General features: G+C 60.4%; 1 protein-coding gene across 4 annotated transcripts in view; it reads left to right on the top strand.

Moving 5' to 3' along the window:
• The first annotated feature begins 1689 nt into the window (after positions 1–1689).
• RALGDS (ral guanine nucleotide dissociation stimulator) overlaps positions 1690–27846 on the top strand; it is a 45943-nt gene continuing 19786 nt past the window's right edge. For 2 of the 4 annotated variants that reach the window (XM_032200603.1, XM_032200601.1), the window contains exon 1: positions 26253–26519. In XM_032200603.1, the coding sequence (XP_032056494.1) occupies positions 26346–26519 (174 nt within the window). In that variant the 5' untranslated portion in view covers positions 26253–26345. Of the gene's footprint in view, positions 1723–12166; positions 12277–26252; positions 26520–27846 lie in introns of those variants that run through there. The other 2 variants (XM_032200604.1, XM_032200602.1) reach the window with 2 other exon arrangements.

Below are 27846 nucleotides of genomic sequence, written 5' to 3'. Positions count from 1 at the left end.
CGGTTCTGATCCACACCGCCACATAATTTAGGAAAACATCGCTAGCAAAATTCATCGGAATGACTTTTAAAGGTCTGCCTACCCACCCAGCTCCCTCCTTTATCTACATGCAAGCGTGCTGCTGTACTCGCTTGACTTTTCTCGGCTATATTTAGATGAAGCATAGATCCACCAAATGTTGCTGTTTCAAGTAAAGCTGGTATATAGCCATACGAGTAGAAAAGCAGTTCGGACCAGAAATCTCTGCGTGTCTGCCCACCTTGTCCCTTTGCTGAACCTTGGGCCAACGTAGAGTAAGCCAGATGAGTACAAATGACTTTCTAAAAGGGCTTTTTTTTTTTTTTTTTTTTTTTTTAAGTGAGTTTTGCCTGCAGCAAATTACAGTTATAGGCCTTTTGAAATATGCATTTTCCCCTCCGTTCGGCGCTGACACTGTTACTATAATTAGAGTGATGTTGCTCTGTAGCAGCATCTAGTGCCAGGGAGAGGGCCCTCGCAGCACCTTCTCCTTTCCTGGCCGCGCTCCTGGCCCAGAGGCCGGCTCTGCTGGCACGAACCCACAGAGGAGCGAGGTGGCGATGGGCTGTGCCGTGTCCCCAGCCCCTGCTGTGCCCCTGGCAGTGCTGCTGCCCCCTGTTTGGTGGCTCCAGGGGGCTCCTGGAGGTGGTGGCACCCAGCGGGTCCCCAGGAGGGGGTGGCCGGCTCTGCGTCCCCAAGCCAGGAGCGACGCCTGGCTCCGTGTCAGCTCCGTGTGCGCTTGGCCGTGGCGAGTGGCGCAGCTTCCACCGCCGCTGCTTCTCCTGACATCACCCGGCCGTGCCACATGTCATCGGCCTCATAAATACAAACCACGAGCACTGGAGCCTCTCGAACGCAGCTCTCTGTTTCCAGGGCAACTCCGCTCAGCCTCGCCGGCTCACCAGCTCACGCTCCAGCACCCCGGCTGCGCATGGAGCTTTCCAGCACCTTTTTCCTTGGGTTCCTCCGGGCCCCATTTCAGGCGCTGGGCCGAGCAGAGACGCAGCAGCCGGGGGTGGCCGTTGGTTGTGCTCATGCTTGGTGGTCCCAGCAGGGTGCTAGGGGGGGCCAGGGCTGGGAAGAGCCTGGCAGTGGGTTGCACCGAGTGCCCCCTTCCCTACCCTACAGCTCTCCTATTTATAATCACACAGCAGCGCTGCCCCAACCCTACAACCCTCCCCTCGCTCCCCGCAGAGCCCCCAAACCCCCTTGCAGCACCCCCCACCCTAAAAAAATCTGGGCTCCCCGGGGGAGGAGAGGACACAAGCGGGGCTCCTTTGGGGTCCCCCTTCCCGTGCGCTCCGCGGGGCGCAGCTCCACGCTGCGCGCCCCGCTGCTTTGGGGCCGCGGGGGCGCGCCCAGCCGGTCCCTTTGCGCGCTGCCGGGCGGAGCCGAGCTCGGCCCCCGCCCCCCCATTCCCCCCCCCCCCTCCCCTATCCCCGTTCCCCGCGCCCGCCCCCGCGCTGCGCGCTCCCGGCGACGGCGGCTCCCGGGGCGGGGGGAGCCCCCATGGCCGGCGCGGCGCGGCCCCGGCCGCCGGGCAGCTCGGGGGGGCGCTGAGCCCCCGGCCCCAAGGAGCCCCCCAAGGTGGGGGGGGGGGGGGACCCCCGGCCCCGAGGGGTCCCGCAGCGGGGGCCGGCGGCTTTTCCAGCGCGGCTCCGCGGAGGCTATGGTGTGCGGGGCACGATGATGATCGACAGCCAGGTGAGCGGCGCGCTGCGCTCCTTTAGGGTTTTTTTTACCCCCCTTTCTAGGGGGTCTGTCCCCTTCTGAGCGCTCCTGGAGGGGGGTTTGGGGTGAGACGGAGCGCGGGGGGGCTGCAGGTGCAGGTGACTGCCCCGGTGGCAGCCCTCCGGCACCCCACGGAGGAGCAGCAGCAGCCTGGGGGGGTCCCTCCTGGTTCCTCCTGTTCTGGGGGAGCCTGGAGGAATGGGGCTGGAGGATGGGAGTGAAAAGTAGCCTGGCTGGGATGGGTCCGGCTGCTGGAGCGATGTTATGGGGTGCTGAGGGATGTTGTGGGGTGCCGTGGGGTGCTGCAGGCTGTGCCCACCAGCTGGGGCTGCTGCTCTCTCTGGCAGGTGGCACCAGGAGGACCCTTGACCCTGCCCGGAGCATTTATGGGATTAAACGAAGCTAAATTGGGCCTGGAGGGGCACAAGGTCCGTGCTCACAACCCCTCCTGGTGCTTTTGGGGCAAGGGAGGATGAAGCAAAGGAGGAATATTTGGGGATCTTGACTTTATCCTGCCTGGTGCCCTTCTCACGTCCCGAGCTCCCCGGCCCTGGTGAGGGATGGGGTCGGTGCCCACGGGGGCGGTGGGGAGGAGGTGGGCACCGGCAGCCCTGGAGTGGGGAAGGGGAAGGCTGATGCTGCGATGGGGAAGTGGTTGGGATCTGTTTTTTGACTGGAAAAATGTGCGTAGCAAGCGGGTCTGTTTGGTCTGGGCCTTGTCTGCATTGACCCAGCGCTGGGGACAAAAAATGAACCAGGGCTGTTGGGGGGCAGCGTGTGAGGCAGGGGCTGGCACCGGCACGTGTAGTGCACCTCTGGCAAAGGGGGCTGGCAGCCCAAATACCGGGGTTTGCATCCTGACCCTGCCGGGGGTCAAGAACAAGAGCGCTGTCACCGTGGCTGTGGGCTGGAGGGGGTAATTCTGCTGCGAGAGCCAGAAAATTACAGGTGTAAAGTCATCTAGAAAGAGACGTGGATAGCTCAGTCCCCTGCTCGTGCTGCGGAAGGCAGGCTGCATTCCTACAGAGCGCATTGCACGAAGCCTGGGCTTCAGCCTTCCCTTCGCTGTTGGTATTTACCCCGTTCTACATCGGGGGAAACTGAGGCACACGGAGGTTTTATCCCCAGCCTGAAATCCTATAAGGAGGGGGTGGAAAGGTGTGGGGCACAGCTGAGCTGTCCTGGCTCCCATTGCATGCCCTGCTCGAGGAGGACGAGCCCTTTTGCTGCGGAAGGGGTGCAGATCACCCAAGCCCCGTCCTTTTTATGACTACCGGTGAGGAGGAATTTCCAGCTGCGGCCGCACCCCGGAGCTCCTCTGGCTGCACGGCCGCATTGCTCGGGCCTCGTAAACGTTTCTCTGCAGGGTTGCCAAGGGAAAGACCCACACAAACAGCGGGGAAAAGTCGCTGCTGCAAAGTAAATAAGCTGAGCAAACAGGGAGGGGTTTCCGCCTCTGCTCTAATTGCTGCAGGTGCGCTCGGGGCGTCGTGACGCGGGAAAGCAAAGGTTGGTTTGCAGGGGGGAATTTCAGCCTTTAACGCCAAAACCCGCACGTGAGCGGGGTCAGAAGGTGGCTGCCATCCTGGGCCAGGCTCCTGGAGCTGCAGGCTTGTCCCTGCGCTCCCTTGCTGCCTGCTTGGGTTGGGGAAGGGAGCAGACGGCACGTGAATAGGGCCGGGGCTGGCCGAGCCTCTGTGGGACGCGGAGCCTGAGCTGGGGCTGAACTGGCTTCGGTGCCGCCCTCGTTCATCTGACCCGAGGCCTGGCAGGGAGCTGTGCACAGCCACGTCTGACAGCCAGGAGCTCGCCGACGGCCGTGCTTTGCTGCGGGCAGGAGGGCGAGCTGGCAACTGGTGACAGCGAGCGGGGGTCCTGCTGGCAGCGGGGTCCGGGGGGGGTGCAGGAGGGGAGATGCTGAGTTCCTCCGCAGTGGAGATCCATGGCTCCATCTGGAGCTCCCACTCACGTGTGTGTGTTTGTGCCTGCAGACAGGGCCGGGTAGCACAAGGAGCGGGGTGTGCAGCGACTGCTGCAGGCTCCAGCAGAACCCCCTGGGCTGGGATGCTCCAGGGCCTGATCCTACACCCTGCAGCTCGGTGCAGTTTGTCATCTTTGGGGTCAGTTCGCTTTGCAAGGGCTGTTCACGTGAGCGGGGGGGGGTGGTTCAGGACTGTTTATTCCAGGCATATTTTTGGATTCTGTTTCTCAGTTTCTTGCGGTGTTTTTGCCGTGCCACCCCCTGTACGCTGCCTGCCTGCTGCCCCTCGGGGAGCAGGGGTCCTGAGCTTGCCTGGGGATTTCAAAGCAACCTGCCCTATCCATCAGGGCCGGCTTCGCTTGATACCTTCCCATTGCTATAGCAACGTGCGCCTCGCGGAGGATGCCAGCACGCTTTCCAGGCAGCAGCCACAGAGAAACTGCTTCACCTGCCCCCAAACTGCAACCACTCAGGAGCAGGGGGGGCTGACAGATACCAGCCTGCAGCTGCTGGGGCCGGAGGCACAGGGAAGCTGATGCCAGCTCGCTTAGGCTGACCCTGCTCTTCCCACCCCTCCCAAATCTCCCTGGGACAGCAGGATGACAAAGCAGGGGCAGGAGGGCACGGTACCCAGTGCCAGGATTTGGGGTTTCTCTCCAGAGGAGCTCAGGATGGTGCCAGCGAGCTCCCCAGGCTGGCTGGGTGTTGGGGGCTGTTTGGGTTTTACCCTCCTGGCTGCCAGGTGAGCCTCACCTGCAGCACCCTAATGGGATGAGGGGGCTGTTTGCCTGCTTCCCCCAAGTGACCTCGCTCCCTGCTCCATCTCCTGGCACATTTCTCACCGAATGGGCTCAGGGACACCGTGGTCTTCTCCCCCAGCCCTCTGTCCTTTGCTTTTCCACGCAAACCAGAGGCTGTCCCCTGCCACGCAGCTGCGGGTGGCCATCGGGGTGGCTTTGGGGCTGCCTTCCCCATTCTGAGGTGGCTGCTGCTGCTGGGGGCTGGCTGGGGACGCGTTTTGGGGGCCCTGTGCGTGCCCTGAGCGGGGCCGGGCAGGAGAGCGGTGCTGTGCAGCAGATGGCACTCTTGTTTTCCCTATGAATTATTGGCTTGGGTTTTGCCTTCGTCAGTGCTGGGAAGGGTCAGCGGTGACAAAGAGGGGGCAGAGCTGCTCAGGAGCTCGGGGTTTGCACCTCGCTCACAGAGGAGGGTGTGGAGAACATGAGGCAGCTCCATCCACCGAGACCCAAAGGCCAACCCAAAGCACCCGGGACCTGCCGTGAGACCTCGGCAAGGCCACGTCAGTCACTGTCCCTCCCCCCTGAGAAATGAAAGCCGTGATCCAGAGCTCCCTTTTGTGCCTGTTCCCACTGCCAGCAGCCAAACTGTTTCCCTGTTCCCCAGCATTTCCTTGTGCCCAGCGCCGTGTCCTCCCCGTCAGGGGGCCGGCAGAGGTGCCGAGCTACATGAATTTCCATGGCTTTTTGGCTCCCAGGCCACCCCAGCGTGCTTGGGGCTCCCTGCGGGTTGCCGGATATTTGTTTTTCTTACCAATTTTTATTTTTTTTCCCCCCTTGCATTGTCATTTTTGGCCGTGGGTCAAAGGCAACACTTGTAGATGGGAGCTGACGTCAAAGGCAGCCTGGCAGTGGCGTGTCAGGGGCCTGCAGGCCTCCAGGACAGGGCTCCTGCTCCCCTGGGGCTGCGAGCTCACCCCCTGGGAAATCGGGCTGTAGGCGAGCACCACAGCTCGGAGAATTGGGGATGTCCCCGTGTAGGTTTTGTAGGATGTCCGGTGCTGGGACACAAACCCTGTGGGAAGCAGACCCCACAGAGGCCTCGGCCTCCTGGCTCCGCACGCAGCTCGGGGCCCTTTGAAGCCTCCCCCCGGCCCCGCTGCCTCCATCCCACAGCGGATTTCCCCCCGCCTGCTTCCTGCCCATCCCAACTCTTCACCTCTGGCGTGAAAAAAAGCCTGGGTGGGTGCGTGGGGGGGACACGGCTGATCCCAGGGAGGGGTGGCTGAGGTATGGGGCCGAGCTCAGCCTGTGCCGGGGTGTCCTTTCCTTCCCCAGGAGCCCCACGTTGGCTGCCTCGTGCCTGGCCGGCCACGGGGAGCACGAGTCCGTTCCTCCTCCTCCTCCTCCTCCTCCTCCTCCTGCTCCTCCGGGTGCTGGTGGTTGTTTGAGGGCCCTGTTTTGCTTGGCAGAGGATGAAAGTCCCTGCGGGCTCCAGCCCTCCCTTCGGCATTTCCATGGTGACAGGCGGGCGCTTCTGTGCTGTCCCCGGGGCACCGCAGCGATGCCGCCTCTCCGCGGGGTGGGTTTGGAGCCCCCCAGCACGGGGACATCGGGCATGGGAGCCCCAGGGCTCGTGGGGGCACAGGTTATCCTGTGCCCCATGGGGTAAGCACTGAAACAGGGAAGGGTTTTGTTTAGGGTGCCTGTGACATGGACGGGGACACCTGCAGCCTCGTGTCCCCCAGCAAAGAGCCCGTCCTGTGCCTCTGCGTTAAAACCCGTGCTGGGAAATATTAGGGCAGTGCTGTGGGGATAACGGGGGAGAAGGGGTGGGGAGAGGGCTGATAAATGCCCCCGCTGCCTGGGGAAGGTGTGTTTCTGCTGGGGGGAAGGCATTTTTCTCCCTGCTGCTGCAGCCCAGACCTTCTTGGGGATGAGTGCTGCAGAAGTCTTGGTTGTGCCACCAGGAGGGGAGCTGGACCCGGGGGGCTTTCGTTTGGATGAGGCATCAGGAAGGCACCTGCATCTCCTGCTGCCCCAAAACCCACCCCTGTGAATGGCTGCCCATTAAGGGGCTCGCAGGGGCTCCTTTCTTGCGACTGAAATGCAGCAATAGTGCAATATTCTGGGGCCAGGCCCTGTGCTCTGTGTGCCTGGGCACCATTTTCCTACTTGAGACCTCCCAGCTCCTTTGTAGGAGCCGGTGATGTGCAGCCAGAGCTTGTGGGGTGAACCCAGGAGGCCTTCATGGGGACCAGCCCTGCACCCATGGGTGCCACAGCCCCAATTCTGGGGGCCTCACCCAGCACCCATGGAGCCGGGCGCTGCGCCGGGTGGCTCCGGGTGCTTATACAACTCCCCTTCGCGCTGCTCCCACTGCTGCTTGAAAGGGTGTTTAGTTAATAGGATTATAAAGCTTTCCTGTCGTTAGGCAACGGAAATCAATGGAGGGCCTCCAGGGCTGAGCCTCATCCGATTTGCAGCGCGGTCGCTCGATGGCGGTGACGGGTGTGGGGCAGGAGGGGGACGTGCCACCTCCTGTGCCGTGCCCCGCTCCCGGAGGATGCTCCTGGCTGTCAGCACCAGCCAGGTTTTGTCCTGCTGCAGGGATTTGGGGAGCTGGGCTCTGCCTGCAGCTGGTGCTTCGGGGAAGGGTCTCCGTGCTCTCTGGCCCACCGAACATGACAACGTTTGGGTTTGGTCCCCTGCCGTGTCCTTGTTCACCTGCAAGGGGAGCAAACTGTGCACCGGTGTCCAGGCTGAAACACCCCTCCTGCTGTGAGCCAGGGCTCAGGAGAGGTCCATGAAGGCTGTTGGCTCCTGCATGGCTGAGGAAGCAGTGCCAGCCCCCTCGCCTTGCTGCTGGGAGGCTGGGCAGCACCTGAACCGGAGCCCTGAAGGAAACCTCCAGGAAAATCAACCTGCTCCAGGAACCCACCCCTGCAACAAGTGTTCCCATCCCCTTGGCTAGCACAGGCTGGTGAGGAGGGGACTGCACGTGGCGGAGGCTTCTTCCAAGCCCCTCGGCCATAAAGCGAAGAGGGAGGACTGGGAGAGCCTTGGCTTTGTGCCTGGGGCTGGAAACCTCTGAGCTGCTCCAGTTGTGTCTGTTATCTCCGAGCCCGTTCCCTGCCTGACAGGCGATACGGGGCAGCGATGTGGCTCCGCAGATAACCTCCTGGCTTTACACATCGTGTAAAGAGTGCCCGGGGAGCTGCAGGCTCAGCAGCACGGTGGGCTGCAGGGCTAGGGGACAGGACTCCCATCCCCTGGGGCGTGTTTGAGCTTTGGTTGGTGACTCAGGGGATGCAGCATCCCCGGCGAGTGCTCCAGGCACCGTGCAGCACATCCCCGTGCCCCGTTTGCCCGCAGATCTCGATGGCTGTGGACGTATGCCCGCAGAGATGCCCCAGCCTTGCTGCCAGCCCTTGGCAGCCGGCTGCTGCTCCAGCCTGGCTGCCAGGTGGAATAAACCCTCGCCGGGAAAGGATAATTGGTGACAGCAGGGGCTGTCGCGGCTTGCCCGTGCCCTCAGCCCTCCGTGCCCTGCGGCACCGCGCTGTCGTGCAGTAGGGATGCTGCTGACAGCGAGGAGCTCCTGGTCGGGCTGGGTTGCCCAGCGAGGGACCAGGCGAGCCCTGCTGTGCCCCGTGTGCTGCCCACCCCCATCGCAACGAGGTGGGTGGTGTGATGGGTGGGTGTTTGGGGAGATGCTGGGGGTTTTCCTTAGGTTTGGAGCTGCGGTGTGCACGTGGCAGCTCGTGGCACCTCTGCAGCCCCCAGCTTCCACACCCGCCATCTGAGCCCAGCACGGGGAGGTGGATGCCCCTACACGAATGCAATCATCCCGGCTATTTGTGCCCAAAGCACGTACAGGCTGTGTGCCGGGGATTTCCCTCCCCGAGAGCTGCACCCAGGCACCCTCCTGGAGCGCCTCTGCCTGCCCTGCGCCCAGCCACCTGCACCCGGGGGCTGCGGCGTGGGTGCCCCCATCCTGGGCTCCATCCCCGAGGGGAGGTCGTGATGGAAACCCCATCCCAGCGTTACCATGGCAGCCTCCAGCAGCTCCCTCCGTGACAGCTCGGTATTAGCAGCTCCCGTGGGACCCATTCCGACAGGATAAAGCGCTCTTGGCATGGGACACGGCAGCTGGAGCACGAGCGGCAGAGCCCGGTTGTGCTCCTGATGCAGGGAAACGGCCTCGGAAGCAGAAAGGGGGCTTGTGGGCACCTCCTGGCCCTTTTCTAGGGGGAAAGTGGTCCTCGGCCTCGTTGGCATCCCCCTCTGGTCCCCACATCCCCCCCTTGGTCCTCGCATCCCCGCGCGTTGCTGCAGTGACCGTCTCCATGGTGACTGGTTCCGAGCGGCCGCATCCAGGCACCGCGGTGGGGGGCGATGGGGACGCGTCCCCGTCCCCTCCCCGTGGGACCTGGAGGCTCCTGGGGTGCCTTCCCACCCCCGGAGGAGTTTGGACATGGAAATCCCTCAAGTGACAAACGTGTGGAGGAATCCCAAGGAAACTAATTGCTTCCCCCCCTCAACGCTTGCTGGCTTTCACTTTGTGGTGGTAATTGCTGCTCCACACCCATTAAATGGCCAGCTCGTGCCTCACATGGGCTCGATTGAGGATTAATTTTGCATACGTGTCCCTTCTGGGGAGCTCAGGCATTTATTCAGGCTGGGGCCGCTGTCAGGAGCGGAACTTGGAGGGTGCAGGGGCGGCTCCTTGAAGTAAATGCCTAAAAATGAGGGTGCGGTTAAAAATGAGTGGGGTTTGTTCTCTTAACTCGCTTGGGACAAGGCGGGTTTTGAGTGGGGTTATACACCACGAGCTGCCCTTGGTTTTCGCTGGGGACTTGGTGTCATGCCTGCTCAGGTCCCTTGGAAGCCCTGTGGGACACCCACCCATGGGACACCCACCTACAGGACACCCATGCACAGGTCCGAGCCTGCTCTGCCCCTCGAGGTGTGCCCGTGGGCTTCCCGTAACCGCCCGGTTTCTGCAGAGGGATGCCACCGGGCTGGGATTTCTGTACTTTCGAAAGCAGGTTTCCTCTTCCTATTACCGATCGGTATCGAAGGGGAAGAGCGGCTGGGATTTTCCACTCGCTTTCCCCTTGTCGTGCTGCTCCGTTTCCCCTTTGCCTTTCTGTCGCCCTTACCCAGTGAAAATAAACCCGTGGGCTTTGCATCATTTCCCCGAAGCCGGGCGTTCTCCTGCACCCGCGGGGCGCTGCGCTGGTTGGGCTCGGGGACAATTCGTGGAGTCGCAATTTCCTTGGCAAAACAAACCTGCCATTGTTCCTGCCGTGGGATTCCTTTCGTTTCGTGGAAGCCTTTGATGCTCGACTCCATAAAGCGCCAGGGTCAGCCTTCCTCGGACGGGGGCTTCGTCCTCAGGAGCGAGTCGCTCGGTGGTGGGAGCGGCTGATGGGCTGGGAGAGGTCGGGCGCTGCTTTTGGAGCAGTCTGAGTGCCTGCACCGTGTGCTGGGCACTGAAACCCTCCTGTGCACGAGTTTGTCCCCAAAACCTGCATCCACCGACAGGGTGACTCGGTCACGGTCCATCCCGATGAGCCCAAATGATGCATTTTGGGTAGCAGAGGCTGTGAGGGACGGATGCGCGGCCCCAGCCAGGAGCTGGTTTCTCTGGGGCAGCAGCAGAGCAGCCGGGAGCAGGCTGCAGCTGGTGGAGGTGTCACCATTTCTCTGCTCCTGCCGAGGCTCTTACTGGAAAAGGGCATTTTCCCAGTTAGAGCAGCGAAGCAGCGAGGTCCCGTTCCTGCCGAATGTGCAGGAAACAACAAAACCCCAATGCAAAACGAAACAGGGAAGCACCAGGGGCTGGGATGGAGCTGCTGCCCGACGCGGGGGTGAGGGGAGCCAGGGGAAAGTTTCTCCTCCAGCCCTCCCCACTCCGTGGGCTCTGTCCCGTGCTGGGGATCTGTTACCCCATCGGGATGGGCACAGGGCTTTGGGGCTGCTGCTGACAGAGGGTTTGGGATCGTAGCTCACCCAGGGTGGAGGTGGAGTGGGATGGGATCGTCCTGTCCGGGCTGGTTTGGTGCTGGGGGAACTTTTCCCGTCCGCTTCTGCTGCAGACGTCCCGGTGGCGAGCGCTTCTCGGGATGGTGCTGCAGTCGCTCAGCCCCATCAGAAGGTGCAATCCCAGCTGGCCAAGCCCAGTTTGTTACTGGAAGGTTGTTACTGGAAAGCCCTGCTCTGCTGAGCTGTCGTGGGGCGGCGAGGAACCCGCGCGGGGGCTCGGTGCAGCTCTGAGTCACCTTTCCTGGGAGCTGGGCTGCGGGCGCTGCCCGTGCCTGGGGCAGGTTGCGTGGCCGGTGATGGCAGCAATGAGGCACCGGGACATAGCGAGACGGTGACTCCGTGCCGGGGTGTTCCCTGGGCTGTGGCACTGCCTTGGCACTACAAAAAAGGATCAGGCAGTTCCCATAATATTACCAGGCTGGGAGATGACCCCGGAGATGGTGCCTGCCCTGTGCAGAGTGGGGCTCGGCTGGATTCCCCAGTGCAGCCCCAAAACCCATAGCCCTGCTGCGGGCTTTGGGAAAGCAGGGACTGGGCTGCACCATCCTGTGCCTCTGCCCTGTGTGCAGCAAGGGGAACCCCAAATCGGGGCCTGCTGCTGCCCCCATTCGCCTTGTCTGCACCCCTGGTGCGAGTGTCAGTGCCTCTCTCACACCCCATGAAGGGATTGGTGCAAATACTGCAGGAAGGTGTAGGAAGATGCTCTTCGTACCTAAAACACGCCAGTGTGCCGCTCTCCCCCCAGCTGAACTCCTTTTTGGAGCTGTGGGCTCCCTGGGGTGCAGAAGGCAGCAGGATCCGTGCTCGCCTGGGCGAAACTTCCCACGCGGGACTGACCCCAAATCTCCAGTGCCCGCTGCCTTTGTTCGGTGCCCCGCTGCACTTCCAGTGCCATCGGGCTCCCAGCCTCTCTCTGGGTGTGAATTATTTCAGCCTCGCTGTGGTCCTGGGAGTGCAGAAAGGTGTTGATCTGAACCTGCCTCCGACAATGGGAAGCGGGGATGGAAGAGGAGAAGGCAAGAAAAGGGGAGGCTCCCGCCCGGATCAGGCATGCTCCCTGCCTCACACCCTCTCATCCTTCCAGCTCTGCCTGTTTGCCTGCCACAACAGCCGGAGGGAAAAACTGTAGCCTCTGCGGACCCAGCCTGATCGCAGGCAGGAATCCACGGCAGGCAGGACCTGTTGTGTGTCGGGGACAATGCGCGGGATCCGCGAGTGCCGCGCATGCAGATGAGGCTTGCAGCGAGGTGGGAGCCGGCACCGGCATCGCCGGGAGAGCAAGCAAGGAGCGGCTGGCGAGGCAGCGTGCCGAGGCATGCTCCCAAAGGGCTGCTGCTCCCAAAGGGCTGCTCCTCCGGCCACGGGAGCATCGCCCGCTGCACACACGCACACGCACACGGGCGCGCTCGCTCACACACGCGCGCACACAGCCTCGCGGTGCGGCTCCTGGCAGCCCTTTGATTTGCGAGGAAGGAAATAAGGGCGCTCGGAGCAGCAGCAGCAGCGGCGGCGGCGGCGGAGGCTGTTGGCAAGATGCGCTGAGAAAAATCGAGCAGGGAGAGATCTCCGGTCTGCTTCCCTGCCTGGCCTGGAGCCCCTCCTGCAAGAGGAGCGGCGGCAGAGAGAGAGAGGAGAATGAGCAGCCCCTCCGCGCCTGGGAAGATGGAGGCGAAACCTTTGTTCAACGTGCAGAAGGCTCTGGTGCAGCCCGTGCAGATGTGCATGTTGGATATCCCCCTGAGCGTGCAGGATGACGATGTAAGTGGCAGGCGAGGCGGCCGCCAGCCCCCGCGGGGGCTCCGGGGCCGGGGTGGGCGTGCAGGGGGCAGAGAGGAGCCGTGACCCCACCCCGGCACTTGGCCGGGGCTGGTGGACTTGTGGCAAAGTTGAAGGTGCCAAGAAGGTGGCACCGCCTCCCGGCGCAGCCTTTTCCTCCCCAAGAGCTGCGTTTGGAGCCAGCCTGCGCCTTGTCTCTTGCAAAATCCAAGATGAAAGGAGGAGTCGGGGAGGCAGGGGAAGCTCCCCGCTGGGTGGGAGACTCGCGGTGGTGCTCGGTGCAGGAGGGCAGGTTTCTTGCGGGCGTCCTGCCTGGGGACGGCTTGGAGGTGGTGGCAGAGCTCGGGGCTGCCTTGTCTGATCCCGCTGGCAGCGTGGGCACCGCTCCTGCCCGCTCGGCTGCAGCAAAGGGCAGGGCTTGGATGCACAAAGTGGCGCTGGCTGCAGCACCAGGGCAGATTTCCCAAAGCGTGGCTCGCGGTGCCCATCATCACCTTAACTCTGCCCCTCGCAGGAACGCACCGGGAACCCGATTGTGCAGGAGAGAGCCCTGCCCCAAAGCTGCTGGGGACCCCAACGTAGGGGCAGTGCTTCCCCCAGCTCGTGGTGGGTGAGCAGGCAGCATCCCAGCTCCGCGAGGATTTGGGATGCGCTCCAGGTGCCGCCAGCATTCGGGGCAGAGCTGCCTCTGCCTGGGGAGCAGGGGAAGCCCCCGCTCTTGCCGTGCGTGCTCAGCGTTCGTCCTCACCGCAGGGGCCTTAAATCTGCATTTTTTTTCCTGGTGGAGAGCAGTTAGGGTATGGTGGTGAACGTTACCTTCTCTTCTGCATCACCTGCGTGCTTAAAGGGAGAAAATGACACCGAGAGGAGCCCTCGGAGGAGGGAGGGCTCCCCTGCGGGCACCGTGCCGGATCCTGGCAGGAGTGGGCAGCCCCAGCCCAGCCCAGCTCCTCTGCAGGGATGGGCTCGCAGGGAGCTCCTATATTTAGAAACACCCCAGGGGGTTTTGCCAGCACCGTGGGTGCCGCTGTGCTAATGAGGATACCTGTGACGGTCACTGCAGAGCCAGCAGGGCGTGCCGGGGCTGGGAACGCGCCCCGAAAGCGTGGCAGGGAGAGAAGGAGGGAGGCGAAGGCAGCCTGCGGGGTGCTGGAGCGCGGGAGGAAGGTGCTGACCTCGCAGCTGGGTGCTTTATTCTCATCGAGCTTGATTTGTCAGCAGCTCACAGCTCGCCGTAGCCATACCTGGGGCTGGGTTTCCCCGCGGTGTGCTGTGGGATCCTCAGGATTCACCAGCGCTGGAGATCGGAGCCCGCCCGGGCAGTGGCTGGGATGGGGCGTGGGGATGCCCTGCCCTGGGTTGCTCAAAATGAGCTCCGTTTGCTGATTGTATCCGTGGTTTCATTGCCGAATGGAAAAAATAATAATAATTAAGGGGGTTGTGCCCCGTCGGAGGGATTTTTTTCTGCTTGGTGTCCCCAGCCCTCTGTCACCACCGGGGCGTTTCCTCCGTTGTGCAGGATGGAAGGGGATGGAAACCCCAACCGCTGGGAGCACGTTCTCCAGCATCCCCGTTTCCACTCGACCTGGGGCTCCGCCTGAGTGCCTCGTGGGTTTGCGTGAAGGAAACCGGGGCTGCTCGCTGCCTTCCCTTCTCCCAGAAAGCGGGGGCGAGGCGGCTGCACCCCCGCAGCGCCGGCACCTCTCCGTGCTTGGAGCCCCCGCAGCGGGGAAACCCCGGGCGAGGAGCGATGGGGAAAGTCCTCGCTGGCAGCCAAGGAGCTCCCCCAGCCACAGGGATCGGTGCCTCGTGTCCACCCGGGGCTGTCCCCACGCTGTCACCTCTCCGGGTGGCACCTCCCGCTCTGCTTCAGCCCCTGCAGGCTCGCGGATTGCCTTTCCCCTTGGAGGTGGTGCAGGGAATTTGGGAGAAGATCAGGGACTGTTACGTGGGGACTTCAGATGCATGCATTTGAGCAGAGCTCTAATAAGTGGACGGGGTCCAGGGGCCGCACTAACGAGTGGCCGAACGCCGCCCAGCAGCACTGACCCCAACCTGCTGCGAGCGAGGGAGCACCCGGGCAGGTCCACAGGAGGCAGGGATGGGAGCGGAGAAAACAAATCTGCATCACGGGGAGGGAGCCAGAGCAGCATCCCAGCTGTGTCACCGTGCCCCGCTGCTCTTCGGGGTGCCCCCTGCCTCTCCCCACTTGTTTGCCCTTTGCAGCTAAAGGAGGGAGGAAGGGACGTGGGCACCCCGTGGCCACATCCAGGGGCTGGCACCAGGGTAGAGGTGGCTCTCGTTTCCGTCCCCTCGCTGGCTGTCGCTGGGGCTGCCAGTCCCTCCCTTTCAAAACCCACCCGAGCGGTTGCAAAATTTCTCAGGGCGCTTCTCGTGCTACGATGGGGAGGGATTTCCAAACCTTGGCTAATAAAAGAGTAACGGTTTCTGTCTCTGGGAAATGGGGAAATCAACGAGCGGGCTGTCACAAGCCATGTAACGGCTTTTGGGGCACCTCGGCCCTTCCCTCGTAGGGTGGAGCTGCTTTGTTGGCTTCCTTGGCAGTATCTGGGGACAGGGACAACGGTGCCACTGCCTGGGCACATCCCAGGGGGTCCATTCCATGCCCCAAGCTTTGGGAAGCTGTCGGGGGAAGGCACCAGCACCCCCTTGTCCTTGCTCCCTGGTGACGCCCTCGTGAGCGCAGCAGGTTTGACTTCAAAGCAGTTAGCAAATATTTTCCACTCCAGTGGGCTAATTAGTTAAATTACATTTCGCATGCTAATTTATTCCTCTAATATTATTTTTTTTTCCCAATGTACTGATGTGCAGGAGGAGATAAAAGCTTGGTTTGACCTTAGAGCCAGGCCCGGAGGAGCTGGAGATGGGAGCGAGCGGTCGGTCCCCAGGTTTGCCGTAGCCCAGGTTTATTCCCTGCTGCGCTCAGGGATCTCGTTCGCTTGGGCTTTTCATCTTTTAGCTGACTGCAGCCCGGGTACCTTGGGTGTAATGGCATCTCCTGGCACGTAGAAGAAAAACTTGGAGATCAACACTAATGAGTTACTGATTTCCAGCTCCGTTCCTCAGGAGCACGGAGCGCTGATAGATGGCAGGGGATGAATCCTGCCCGGGGCTGCCCTGGGGGCTCAGTCTGCTCCTCCACGACCTGCCCTGCGCCAGGGCTGATGGAGCTGGTTGTGCAGGGGCTGGAAATCAGCCTTCCTCACCACGCTTGGGAGGATGAGTGCCTCTGGAAGGGAGGCAGACGCTCTCCCCATCCTGAGCCACCAAGGCTCAGCTCCCTCCCATGGATGCAGCGGGTGTTTTTGGGGTGATGGGATGAGCTGGTGAGTGTGGGGACGCACGGTGTGCAAACCTTTTGTCCTGCTGGTGAACCCTTGCTGGTGACCAAGCCCTGCCCAGAGACTCAGCACGCACAGCCCCCTGCAGCATCCCTCCCTGGCGTGGCTTTGCCCACCGGGGGTCGGGTGGGCTTCCACCCGTGGGGACGAGGAGCTGGAGCCTGCAGGGGTCACGGGTCGGTCCCAGGCGCAGGGGTGAAGCAGTCGCTGAAAACAGCCCTGCAATGAATCAAACGCTTTGTCGTGTTTATATCAAAGGCTGCTTCTTTTCCACTGCCTGTGCATGGTAGATGTTATCAGGAGGGAGGAGCTGAAAATGAGCGCTGGGACTGTTTCCTGACCACAATTACAGACAAAAACAACAAATCCCTCCATCCTCTGTCTTTTGGCCAAACTCTCCTTTCCCCTCGGGTGAATCATCACTTGGCGTTTTAGAGGAAAACTGCAAAACTACGGAAAAAGTCACCCCGGCTGAGTGCTCATCCGCGAGAGCAGAATTCCAGGAGAGCGCTGTAAAATCCCAGGACTTGTGGGAAGCAGCAGAACCCCCCCCACTGCATCCCTGCCTCCCTGGGGGCTGGGATTCACCCCCCTGGCGAGGCTGCCCCATGGGTTCAGAGCATGCAAATGTTTTTGAGGCGACACGGGTGTGCTTCTTGCTCGTGGTGCCTTTGCAAGTGGCCATCCTGGGAGCTTTGGGGGCAGTGGTGGTTCCTGGGCTGAGCTTTCACCCTGGGCTATAGGGACGGGGGAGCGGGTCACCGATGGCTGCTGCTGCGTTTGGTTCCTGGGTGCTAACGCCGCTGGAGGCTTCACCTCCACGTTCCTGCGAGCTCCCCGACCAAATCCACGAGGGGAGTGGAGCCGTGGGCGTGCTGGGCTGGTGCCACTTTAATAAGCAGTCAGCAGGACCGCAGTGATGCAGCCGGGCAGACGAGGGTTGCCAAACCAAAATGAGAGCCCAGACCTCTGGAGCCTCGAGCAGAGCCTGCCCCAGTGCCCGGGACTCGTCCTGCCCGGCCTCTCGTCATCGCAGCCCCAGCCGGTGGCTTGGGGGGGGTCCCACGTGCAGACTGGGGGTTACTGGTGGGATCAAAGCAATGCTAATGCTCCCTGTGCTGCAAGTGCAGGAGGCGCTGATGCTTCCAGTCGCTGTCGGACTGATCTGTGGTCAGTGTTTTTATGAGAGATTGGCTGGGTCTGTGCGTGCCCGTAGCTGCGGAGTAGAAATTGCAAAGAAAAATTGGTAAAATACCTCATGCTGCATCCTCTGCTGGTACAAGTCAAGGCAAAGCCACTGTTTTGGGTGGCGTTACCCCTAACTGTCACTGGGAATGTGATTTAATGTTCAGAGAGATGTCCTGGAGCGTTGCCCTGTCGCTGTGCTCTTCCTCCTCCCCATCGTTTAGCCCCAGTTGCTGCCCAAAATCCGGGGGTAGTGTAAGAGCTTGCCCCTTGCAGCTTTTCCTCTAGACTTGTGCTTCCTAGAGGCGTGGGCTCAGCCTCCTGTGCTCTCTCAGGTGAGATGGGCTCTCTTCTCCCCGTTTTCTCTCTCCCTGCTCTCATTTCCCCATCCCGATGACACCACGAGGGCCGTCGAGCTCGGTGGAGCGCCTCACACAGCTCCCAGCGCCCGCGTGCTTCTGGCGGTCACTGGCTCTGTCCCAGCACCCTGGCTGCAGCTGCCCCCTGGCAGCTCGGTGCCACGAGGTCCCTCTGGGACAGCACGTTGTCCTCTGTCCCTTCACCTTGGGGCTCGGAGCAGGGCTGCGGGCACAGCTGCCGTGACACCGTGCCGTGAGCGTGCCGGCACCGCTCTGCTGAGCCACATCGGGCTCGGGGGCAGTGGTGGTTCCTTCCAAGTGGGAAGGAGCCTTGCAGAGCCCACCTGCGGCTTGGCAGGGGCACAGGGGTGCTTCTTGCTGACACCAGCTCCTCTCTCACAGCGCTCGGTGTCCCTGAAACATTTTGGTATTGCAGTGAGGGTCGGCTCCGTCCCACCCCGAGGAGATGGCTCACGGGGGATGCCGCCTGGCAGGGCAGCGGTTCCCTCTGACCATGCTGCAACGTGCAGGCGGGCTGGTGGCTCACTTTGGGCAGAACTCGTGATATTTGGTGTTTTTAACTCCTGGGGCCATGTGCGTGGGGCACGCAGGCTGTCTGCTGCTGCGGGGAGCTGCAGTCCACGGCCGAGGCTTTCAGGTGTCCCCTCGGTGCCGGGGCTGGCTGAGAGCAGCATCCCCGGTGCTCGCCTTCCCCTGTGCCTACACGGTGAGGAACTTTCTCTCTCTTAAAGTGAAGACCCAAAGTTATGAACCACGAAGGCTGTTAATATCTGCAGGCTGACTTGCTGATTTTACTGGCGTCCTCTGCTGTGCAGCCTCGTGCAGGCGTCTCCTCATCCCAGCTCCTTGCTTCCCTCCCAGCTCCCGCTGGTTCGGGGTGCCCTGGCTCTGGGGGCATCCTGCGAGCTGGCAATCCCTGACCTGCTCCTGTTGACGGCTCCTGAGGGCAGCGGGCAGGATCAGGCCCTTGGCTTTGGTACATCAAGGAGCTGTTTGAGGTGAGCTATGCAATGGGCTCGTAGCGTCTGGTGGTGGCCGTGATGCTGGCAACAGGGCAGCAAATACAGAGCAACACCCCCAGTGATGCTGGGACACTGCTCGCTCTCAGTCTGCTGGGAAATAGCATCCAAAAAAAAAAAACCCTAAAAATAACCCCTTCTACTTTTCCTTTTCTTCTCCCTTTAGGCTTCTGTGTGCCTTGGTCTGAGAGACTGTTTCCTTTTTGTCTTTCATCAGAGCAACCCCCTCTCCCCCCAGCCCTTCTATTTCCCATCCTGGAAACCGAGCACAAACCAAGAACTGTGAACAGAGAGGTCGGAGGGGAAACGTCATTTTTAGCAGCAGCCTCCGGGCTGACTGACCCCAGCAGCCGGGGGCAGCTCTGGGGCCACAGGGATGGGAGGATGGAGCCCCCCCCAGGGTCTGGCAGCTCGGGGGGTTTCCTCCTGCCTGGGCAGCCCCCGAGCTGCTGGAGCTGGGAAACAGGGATTAATCCCTGCCCGCCTGCTGGGTGCGAGTGAGAGGGATCAAAAGAAATTGTGAAAATCCCGGATTTCCCTTCCCGTTTGGCAGAGGGAAGCGGGAGGCGGCTGGGCTGCGGGGCACAGCTCCACCATTTCCCACTGCACGGGGCTCGACGCCCTGCACCCGTGGGCCTCCATCCCTGGTTGTTTTGGGGTCAGCACAAGGCTGCATCCTGGCAGCCGACCCCATCCGAGACCTCCGACAAACCGCAAATTCCAGGGGCCCCCTCGCCACGAGGCTGCTCCAGAAAAGAGCTTTGCAAGTGGATGTGGATGTTGGGAAGGGAAAGGAAGGCTCCGAAGGGAAGGGAGGCTCCGAAGGGAAGCTCCACGGGGCTCTGGCTTTGGCAGGGAGGTGCCTCGGCACGCGCCAGCCCGGTGATGTACCTGCGTGCTGCCACGTTGCACGGCTGCGTGTCATGGAAACCCTGACACAGCCCCGCAGCAGCGTGTCGCAAACAGCAACGGGGTAATTAACCGTCAATACGTAATGATCTTGGCTGCTGAGATGAAAAAAAATCAACACGCGGGCTGCTCGGCAGTGGGTTAATCAGCCCAACCCGTCGGGGCCGTGAGAGCTGATGGAGGGAGATGCTCATGGGGGTAGGATGCAGCCGGGTGCTGCGATGTCTTGCCAAAAGTCCCGCCGAAGCTGGATCAGACCCACCTAAAAACACCCGGGTCACATTTCCCAACCTTCTTCCCTGCAACAAGGGGGTGGAAAACTCTTTTTTCCTCCCGAAATGAGGTTAACGGCGAGCTGCTGTCTGCCTGTCTGTGGCCTCCCGCCCCGGGTGACTTCTCAACCTGCTGGCCCGCTTCATGCAAATCTGGCGGAGGGCTCGCAGATCATTAGATCTATGCAAAACCGATGAGAGGAGGTAGCTGAGTGGAGGAAAGGAATCTTGTAAATGCCCCCGAAACAGCTGTAGCATGAGCTCGTGTATTATTAGACACCAGAAAATCCACGTGGGAGACGCCGCTTACAAACGCTGTAACCACAAAAACATTTTCAGTCTCGGTTCGTACATTTTTAGGCACCGAGGGCGGCCTCGAGACACAAAACCGTAGGAAATGAGACCCGAGCAGTTCCAGCACTCGCAGGATGACCTTGTTATTTTAATGAAAACCGAAATTCTTCGGCGCTCGCCGCGATCCCTGGAGCCAAGACTCCGAGGAAGAAGAGCATAAATCACGACCTGGAGGGCCAGCAGTGCCGTGGCTGGACCCGGTGCTGTGCTGTGACTCAGCGCTGCTGCTGTTTGTGCCACCGAAACCGAGAGATGAAGCTGGCCCCGTGCCCCCGGCGGATGGCATTGCTGGGAAGAGCGCTGCTCCGCCGCGCCAGGCAAGCCCGACAAAAAGCGCCGTGCTGGCCGTCGGGGGGACGCGCCGGAATAACTTCCCCCTGCTGAAACAATGCAGAGAGGAAACCTTTTCAAGTGGCTCTTACCAAGGGGAAAACGATTTGGCTTTTTTAAACATCCTCTGAGGGTCTGACAATACCTGGGAAGGGCGAAAGACACTTGCAGTTCTTCATTGACTTTTCAGCCATGTGGCCGTGTGTCTCATCGGGGCGAGACCCGGCTCGGGCTCTGGACAGTCAGATTTTCCCTTTCCAGCTCTTGCCAGGCTCCTTTCCTGCCTCTCATGGGGACACCAGAAAGTGTTAAAGTGGGATACTTCCATCTCCACTTGCTGCGCTCTGCCCCGACCAAGGGGATTTGGCCCGGGTGCTGTCGGTGTCGGCGAGCACCTGGATGCTCTCCTGTCCCGTGGCCCTGCCCCGCTCCTGGCCCTGGCTTCTCACCACCAGACACGCTGTCACCACGCTCTGCGGCTGCCTCCAGGCTTCTCCCCTCGCTCCAAACCAAGCCAGCTTCCCTGCAGCTTGCACCGCGGCTTCCCGACGTGCCCAGGTTTTGATGTATGCTTTCCCTGACGCTTGTGCGGCTGGAGGAGGTGCAGGGCCATTGTTGGAACATCCTTTTCCATATCCCCGGTTAAAGGGCTCTGTTCCTGTTTAGCTGGATTTCTTTGTTTCAAGTAACCTCAGATATTTACTTGTGGCATTAGCGCTCTGCGTGCGGTGCACCTTGCTGCTGCTTCGCGTATTTCCAGGATCTGGCATTTCAATCTGTTCCACCTCACTCCTATTTTGGGCTAACTCTGCATTAAACCCAGGCTGTTCTGAGTCCGTTTGCCCTTTGCTGCCTATAGTTCTGCTCAGCGTGGCTCTGCAGCCTGCGTGGGTCCCACGTTTAGCTCTGGACACAGTCCTGCATGATGCATCAGCTCCGTGCGCTGCTCCCCTGCCTTTGTGCTCTTCTCTTGGGCCTCTTAGCAGCTCCACGGCCCCGTTCCCTCCCCTACGTGTGCCCAGACATGTTTCAGCACCGGGGGATGCTCACGGTGCTGGAAAATGTGCCAGGGTAAGGAGCTGGCGATGAGCAAGGTTTCTTTGTTATCCGTCGGGATTTCTCCGTTGGTCCGCTGCCAGGTCCTCGTGTTTCCGAGAGGCTCCTTTTACGAGATTCAGCTGAACGTGTCAGTTCGGCTCCTTACCGGCGCTGGAAAAATGTGCTCGCTGCCCTTGAAGGTACCTTGAAAGGTGAGCAGAGCCCGAGCCCTGCTCTGTGTCAGTCCAGGCACCCCACCTGGCCGTGGGGAGCCCTTTTTGCCATCCGGGTGATTTGTAGGGAGCTGCAGCAGGCTGGAAGGGGGCATGGGGGAGAAGGAAACACTCAATAATGCCCAGGGAATCCCGTTATGGGTTGAGTTCCCTTTGGGAAGCAGCATGGCAGGGACCCTGCAAGGCCCAGGGGTGCTTTGCCAACTCCTTGCCCCATGTCAGCAACCAACAACTCTGTATTTCTGGCACACATTATGAAATCTCACCACGCCGTCTTATTTTCCTGGTGGATGAGAGGGCCCGTTTTGATTTCGGAAAGGAAATTATCATATCTTCAGGGGTTACACCCATTCCTGTCTTTCCCTGCCAATTCCTGTGGCTTCGTAACCTTTCTCTTTCCTACCAGTGGTTTGCCTTTTCGCTGCTATCCGGCGGAGGAGTGCAAGCAAGGGTGAAAGCTGCAGTAATTCAGAGCACCTGGGAGCCCCGAGCTGGCCGTATGCTGATTGCTAAGCAACACAGAAAAATGTTTTTCCTGTTTTTCTTTTGGTTACGAGCACCTTAGGTGGTATTTGTTAAAAGAGCTGACTGAAACATTCCGGCAGAAAGGTGATAGGGAGATAAAAGCCGCCTTTCAAGACAAATGGCTCAAGAAAGATGTCTCCCTGTCTGCGGTGTGTCCGGCTGCAGCAGCCCCGTGCCCGCTGACCTCGGCTCTGGGAGCCCAAAGTTCAACTGAAGGGGAGAGGCAGCAGCTCCTGCTTGACATGGGGATGCCTGGTGCTAAAAGCTCTTGGGGATCCAGTGATCCTCCCCAAAAAAACAACCAGCCCTGGGCAAGCTGCTGTGGTTGTTTCACTGCATCCCCCTGCTGCTGGCCGCCCTGCGAAGCGCCGTGAGGTCTCTTGGTGCTGTTCCCAAGATGGAGCTTGTTGTCTTTGGCCTTCTGGGTGTGTTTCAATGTTAGCAGTCATGTTTTGCCTCTTTTTTTTTTTTTTTTTCTGGGTATTTTCTTTTCACCGTACGTGGCTGCGTGACTTCTTGTGGCAACGTCCCCATGCGCCTTTCCCCAGAAGCGTCCACACGAGGTGTGCTGTGGTCAGTTGTTTCGCAGAAAGTGGCTTTGATTTCCCTGTGCGCCCCGTGCCGGCCTTGTTCTGCCGAATTCTAGAGGTCAGCAGGTCTGAAAACCCGAGGCTTACGTTATCACCTGCTGCCCTAAGGCAAGACGCTCAAATATTATGGCAAAGCGGATGGTGTGAGCGTTAGGATGGAGTGGAAATAATTCCTGCAAGCTCGTTAGTTTTCCAGGCTGGTGGCATAATTACGCTGCCACCGCCGAGCTTCAGGCTCCGCAGGAGGCTCCGCAGGAGGTGCTGCGGCCCAGCTGCACGCGGGGGCTGCAGGAAAGCAAGCCCAGCAGAGCGGGATGGAGAGGTTCAGCCTTCCCCTGCCAGCACAAAGAGCTCGTGTGGAGGGAAAGGGCCCAAGAAATGCCCCAAACCTGGGTCTGAACAGCTGGGCTGAGGGATTCCTAAAACACCCTGGCCAGCGGTGTCTGGCTCGCCCCTAAAATCTGGTTAAAAACTGGCATGGATCGTGATCATGAGTGAGAACTGGGGCTGTGAGAGATGGGGCTGGGTGGGATCCATCGGTCCCCAAATAAACTCTGGGAGCTGCTGCTCTAACCTCACATTGGCGTGCAGGGGATACTGAGAGCACTGATACCACTGCCCCGTCTTGCAGAAGCTGTGAGGTTTTTTCCCCGGAGGAGAAGAGGAAGTGGTGCTGGTTCTTTGTTTTATAAGAAACGCTCATAATAATAATAGTAATTTTCCAGTAGAAGCCTGGGCCTTGGAGAGGTGGGGGCAGTGGAAGTGAAAGTTTCCAATGAAAATCTGAACACCCAGAAAGTTTTGGTTCAGGACTCAAAGCAAGCGGTAACAGACAGCCCCACTTCCAGTTAATAATTCTTTTCTATCAACAGCGCTTTGCCTCCCAAGTGCCTTACAAACAGGGACGCAAAGGGCTTCCCCAGCCCCTATGACACGAGGAGGGTACGGAGTGCTGCGGGGACTGACCCGATGTGTTTTGTTGAGCTGGTGCCAGCCACGATAATGTGACGACTCCCGTTCCCAAACTTTGTGTTCCCAGACTCCTGACTGATGGGGAAAAGCCCCGATGATGTGGAGTATGGGAACAGGGTCAGCGCGAGTCGTGTCCCGCAGGAAGCTGTGTTGGACCAGTGGAAGAAAGTGAAGGAGGGCAGCCGTCGGCAGGGCTGGGGGAGCTGGGGGATGCTCAGGGGCTGTGGGATGAGCTCAGGGCTCAAATGTGCTGGGGAGACAACTCAGGGTGTGTGCTGAGCCCTGGTATTGAGAGAGAAGCCAAGGTCTGAGCCTGCAGGTGCTGCCCCAAAGCTGTTGGGAACTGGCGTAGCGTTTGCAGAAGCCCCTGGTCGTTACCCGTTCCGCATCGTTAGCCGCGTGGGGAAGCCTGAAGGCTGGAGGCTGTGGCAGATGAGGGCAGGTTTGTGATTTGGAAGTGCAAGGGTTTGTGTTTATTCAGTCAAAAGCTCATCGCAGGGTGATGGAAAGAAACCAAGTGAGGGATTTCCCGCAGCACCCGGTTCCTGCACCCGTCTCTGCTCCTGCGCCTGCTGAAGTCGTCGGGACATTTACGGCTGACGTCAATGCAAAGTGCTCGGTGTGTTGTGAAAAGCTTTTGCTGAGTTTGCCAAATGTAAAATGATTATTATTTTTTTTTAATGAGTCACTCAATCGTCGATGGTTTCCTTAAATGCCCTGCTCCAGGAGTCACCCACGTATAAAATCATGGTAACTTTCAAAAATTTCTTGACCTTCAAGGGTGTAGGGGAGAAGAAGCTTGAGGGTGTGATCCAAGTGGTGCCTTTCAGCTCCACGCTTAGAGGCAAAGACGGAGCCCCGAAAAGTTATTTGTTTCAAGTCTCACGGTTCTCAAGAGCTTGGCCCCTGAAGGCTGAGTGTTTGGGGTTAGCTGCGCTGAGCAAACATCCTGAACTTGGGCTCCTGACCCCGCTTTGAGTGTTTTGCTTTTCAGGCCCAGAAGGTTCCCAGGAGAGGAGAAAGGAAACTGGCTGGCTATTTTTAAACCCTCTCAGTTGCCTTCCTGCTTTATATTATTTATTATCCATTATCAAAAGTGTTTCTCCCCTGAAACTGTCTTTAGTGGTCAGCCGAGGGACCGGTGAAAATTGCCCATCAAACAGAGCTGCAACTTTCCATAGAGGTCAGGCGGAGCTGGAGGGCTGTGCAGGGTTTTGCCAGCTGCAGATGAGTGCTGCTATTATCTGTGATGTGCACGTGGGCAGAGTCAAGTGATTCCCATTGTGGGCTGCAGTTTCACCACCCCGAGAGCCGAGTACCCATGGAAAACTGGGTCTCCTCTCCCAGAGACCAGACCCCACAGCCCAGAGGGGTGGCATCAGCTTTCCCATCCGGGCGCTGCCTGATTCCTGCACGCACCCAACTAAACGATGCGTGTGACCATCACATTTTATAGCACATCTCGCTGTATCACGCGGGCTCCACACGACACGGCAGCGGTAAAATCAGCATCGCCCCCAGGGGAGCACCCCAAAATCACGGGGCTGCCTCGGGCGGTGCAAAGCCCCTTGCTCAGGGCTGTGTCCCCTTTCCCAGGGTGTCCCTGGAGGTCCCCTTGACCCTCTGCGGCTCCAGATAAGCAGGACAATAGCCCGCATTGTCCTCGCTCATCCTCCTGCCTGGTAAATTTTCAAGTTTGAAGAGTGTTGCAGCCCTGGCAGCGTTGTTAATCCTTTCCTGCCCGGGCAGGAGGTGCAGGCGGTGGTGCCCTGGGCAGAGCTGGCTGTGCAGAGCGTGGCTCCATGTTCTTCTCCTTGGAAATAAAGCCGTGGGGCTGGCCGGCCTGGGAGGCTGATGTTATTTCAGCTGTGCAGAGAGAGCTGAGGCGTAAAAGTCTGGGTTTTGGTGGTGTCAGCAGCAACTGCGATGCAGTTTATCAGCAGGGCGTGAGGAGGGAAGGGGAAGAGGCAGGGGAGGGTGAGAGCACGGAGGGGTGATGAATGAGGAGCAGGTCTGCCTGTTTTTCTTTGCCTCTCAAAGCAAAGTTATGTGGTGTGGTTTCAGCAGGGGCTTGGGGGCTCAGAGCTGCTCTAAAATGGGATTCATAACCCTAATGTCCCCCAGCCCAGTCTCCCTTTCCCTGTGTCCCTGCTGGGCCATACGCTGGTGCCCAGGACCCTGTGCACTGGGAGCTGACACGGGGACGGGATCAGACCCTTCTCCTGGCACTGGCTTGCAATAGGGCCCCACAAATGTCCCTTCATCTCCATGGGGCCACCACCCCATAAAGCCCAGCTGGGGCTGGGCAGTGCTTTGAGCACAGACAGCACCGTGGGGGCTGAGCCCCCGTGCTGAGATGCAACCTGGCTGAGCATTACCACGCACCGTCAACCCCCACGCGGACCCAGATTTAGTAGGGTCACATTTCACGCTGGGTTTTGGGTGCGGTGCTCTCAGGACCCCGGTGCTCCCAACCTGGGGGCGTGAATCCCCCCTCTCAGCACCACGTCCCCCCAGGGGCACCTCCACGCCTCGCCCCCCTGCGCCCCCTTTTTCCCCTTTTTCCCCCTTTTTCCCCCAGCTCCGTGCTGTGCTGGGGGGGCAGCCCCCTTTGGAAACTCCCCCCTCCTCCTTCCTTTCCCTGCTCCGTCCCCCGGGGGGCCGAGCCGAGCCGTGCCGGGCCAGCCCCCGGGGCGGGCGGAGGCTTTTGGGGGAGGAAACCAGCGCTCGGCTCCGCGCTGCCATCGGGGCTGCTCCGCCGCCTCCCCGCGCCCCCCCAGCCCTCTAGGCTTAGGGTTAGGGGGTTCAGGGGTTAGGTTTAGGGTTGGGGGGGCCCTGCCCCTCCCCGCTTTATCCCGGGGCTGGCCGGGGATGCGGTGCCCATGGTGAGCCGCCGGCACCATGCCGCCGCCGCGCCCGCCCCCGAGAAGATGTTCGAGGGCTGCCGGCGGGCGCGGAGCCTTTGGGGCGGCGTGAGGTTGGAGGTGGCTGGCGAGAGCAGCCCCGTGGTGCTGCACAGCTTCACCCAGCTCGACCCCGACCTGCCCCCGCTGGAGGTGAGCGAGGAGACTGGTGGTTTTTTTTGTTTGTTTGTTTTGTTTTTTTTGGGGGGGGATGCGGTGAGTTTTGGAGAGGGTACGGGGGGCGCAGCCCGCAGGGAGTGGAGCTCTGGTGCTCGCCCCTTTGTGGTTTGGGGCTGGTTTGCAGGATGAGAGAAACCAGGGTTAAGTATGGGGACAGCTGGGGGCAGGCTGTTTATTATTTCTTTCCATTTATTAAATAACCGGGTGCCCCTGCTCGGCTCTGCGCTCCCTCCCTGGGCCATCGAGGGGCTGGCGGACTGGGCTCTGCTGGGGGAAGCTAAGGGGCTCTCCTCCCTCAGAGCAACCAGGGCAAGGGGGCAGATTGCTAAAAACGGGGGCCCTAATAACTCGTTTGAGCTCCCTGGCTGCTGGAGGCAGGAAACTGCTCGGATCTGAGCTGCCCGTGAGGGCTTCAGGCTCATCCAAGCCCCATAAGCGTCCCCTGGGAAGGCTATGGGCACCGGGAGGGCTTTGCTGGAGGATGCAAAATATTTGTGCTGCTCTGGATTCGACCCTGGGCGCCTCAGAGCCGGTCCCCTGGAGGTCTCAGCCCGACGGGTTTGTTGATGGCAGCTGTGCGTGGAGGTGGAGGCAGAGGCACCCAGAACCATCTGAGTCAGAGCTCTGCCTTTTTTCTTCGTAATGGATGATCGTCTCCTGCACGCCAGGAATGTCATTGATTCTGAGTAAGCGGCGTGTTAGGAGCAGCTCAGCTGGAGGAGGGTTTTGGCATTCAGAGCTGGTTCAGAGGAAGGCTGGCGGCACAGGGGTTAAATCAGCGCGGGGCAGGAGCCTGGCTTTGCTGGGATTTAGAGCCAGCTGCAGATGTGCTTGGTGGCTCTGGCTGCTTCCCGCTGGAGGGGGGTGGCTGGAGGGGGATCACCGCTGAAACCTCCACGTTACTGTGCAGATATCCGGCGAGGAGAGCCAGCATTTCAGCAGCGGTGGCTCCTTCTCCCTGCTCCAAAGGATCCATCCCATAACCTGCACTACAAAGTCCTGCTCGGCCGGGGATGGGATTAGCTCAGGCTCCGGCCGTACCAGCTCTCCTCCGGCCTGGTGGTCAGCTCTGCTGAGAGTTCACAAAAACATCATCCAGCTTGCTTCCCCCCCCTCCACTCTGCTCCTCTCTCCTGGGGGTGGGCGTGCTGACATTGTTCGGCGCACATCATCTGGTTCGTGTTATGTCTGGCAGGAAGTCCAGCCTCTCCGGCCCGCCGCGCTCTGGGAGGCTGCAGGGCCGCGCTTTTGGCAGGGGGAGCGAGAGGAGCAGGGAGGGGGCAGAAGAGGGGCGATGAGG

The sequence above is a fragment of the Aythya fuligula genome, chromosome 19 (genome assembly GCF_009819795.1).
Source record: "Aythya fuligula isolate bAytFul2 chromosome 19, bAytFul2.pri, whole genome shotgun sequence".
Lineage (NCBI taxonomy): Eukaryota > Metazoa > Chordata > Aves > Anseriformes > Anatidae > Aythya > Aythya fuligula.
The sequence above is the reverse complement of the archived record's forward strand: the minus strand, read 5'-3'. Positions and strand labels throughout refer to the sequence as shown.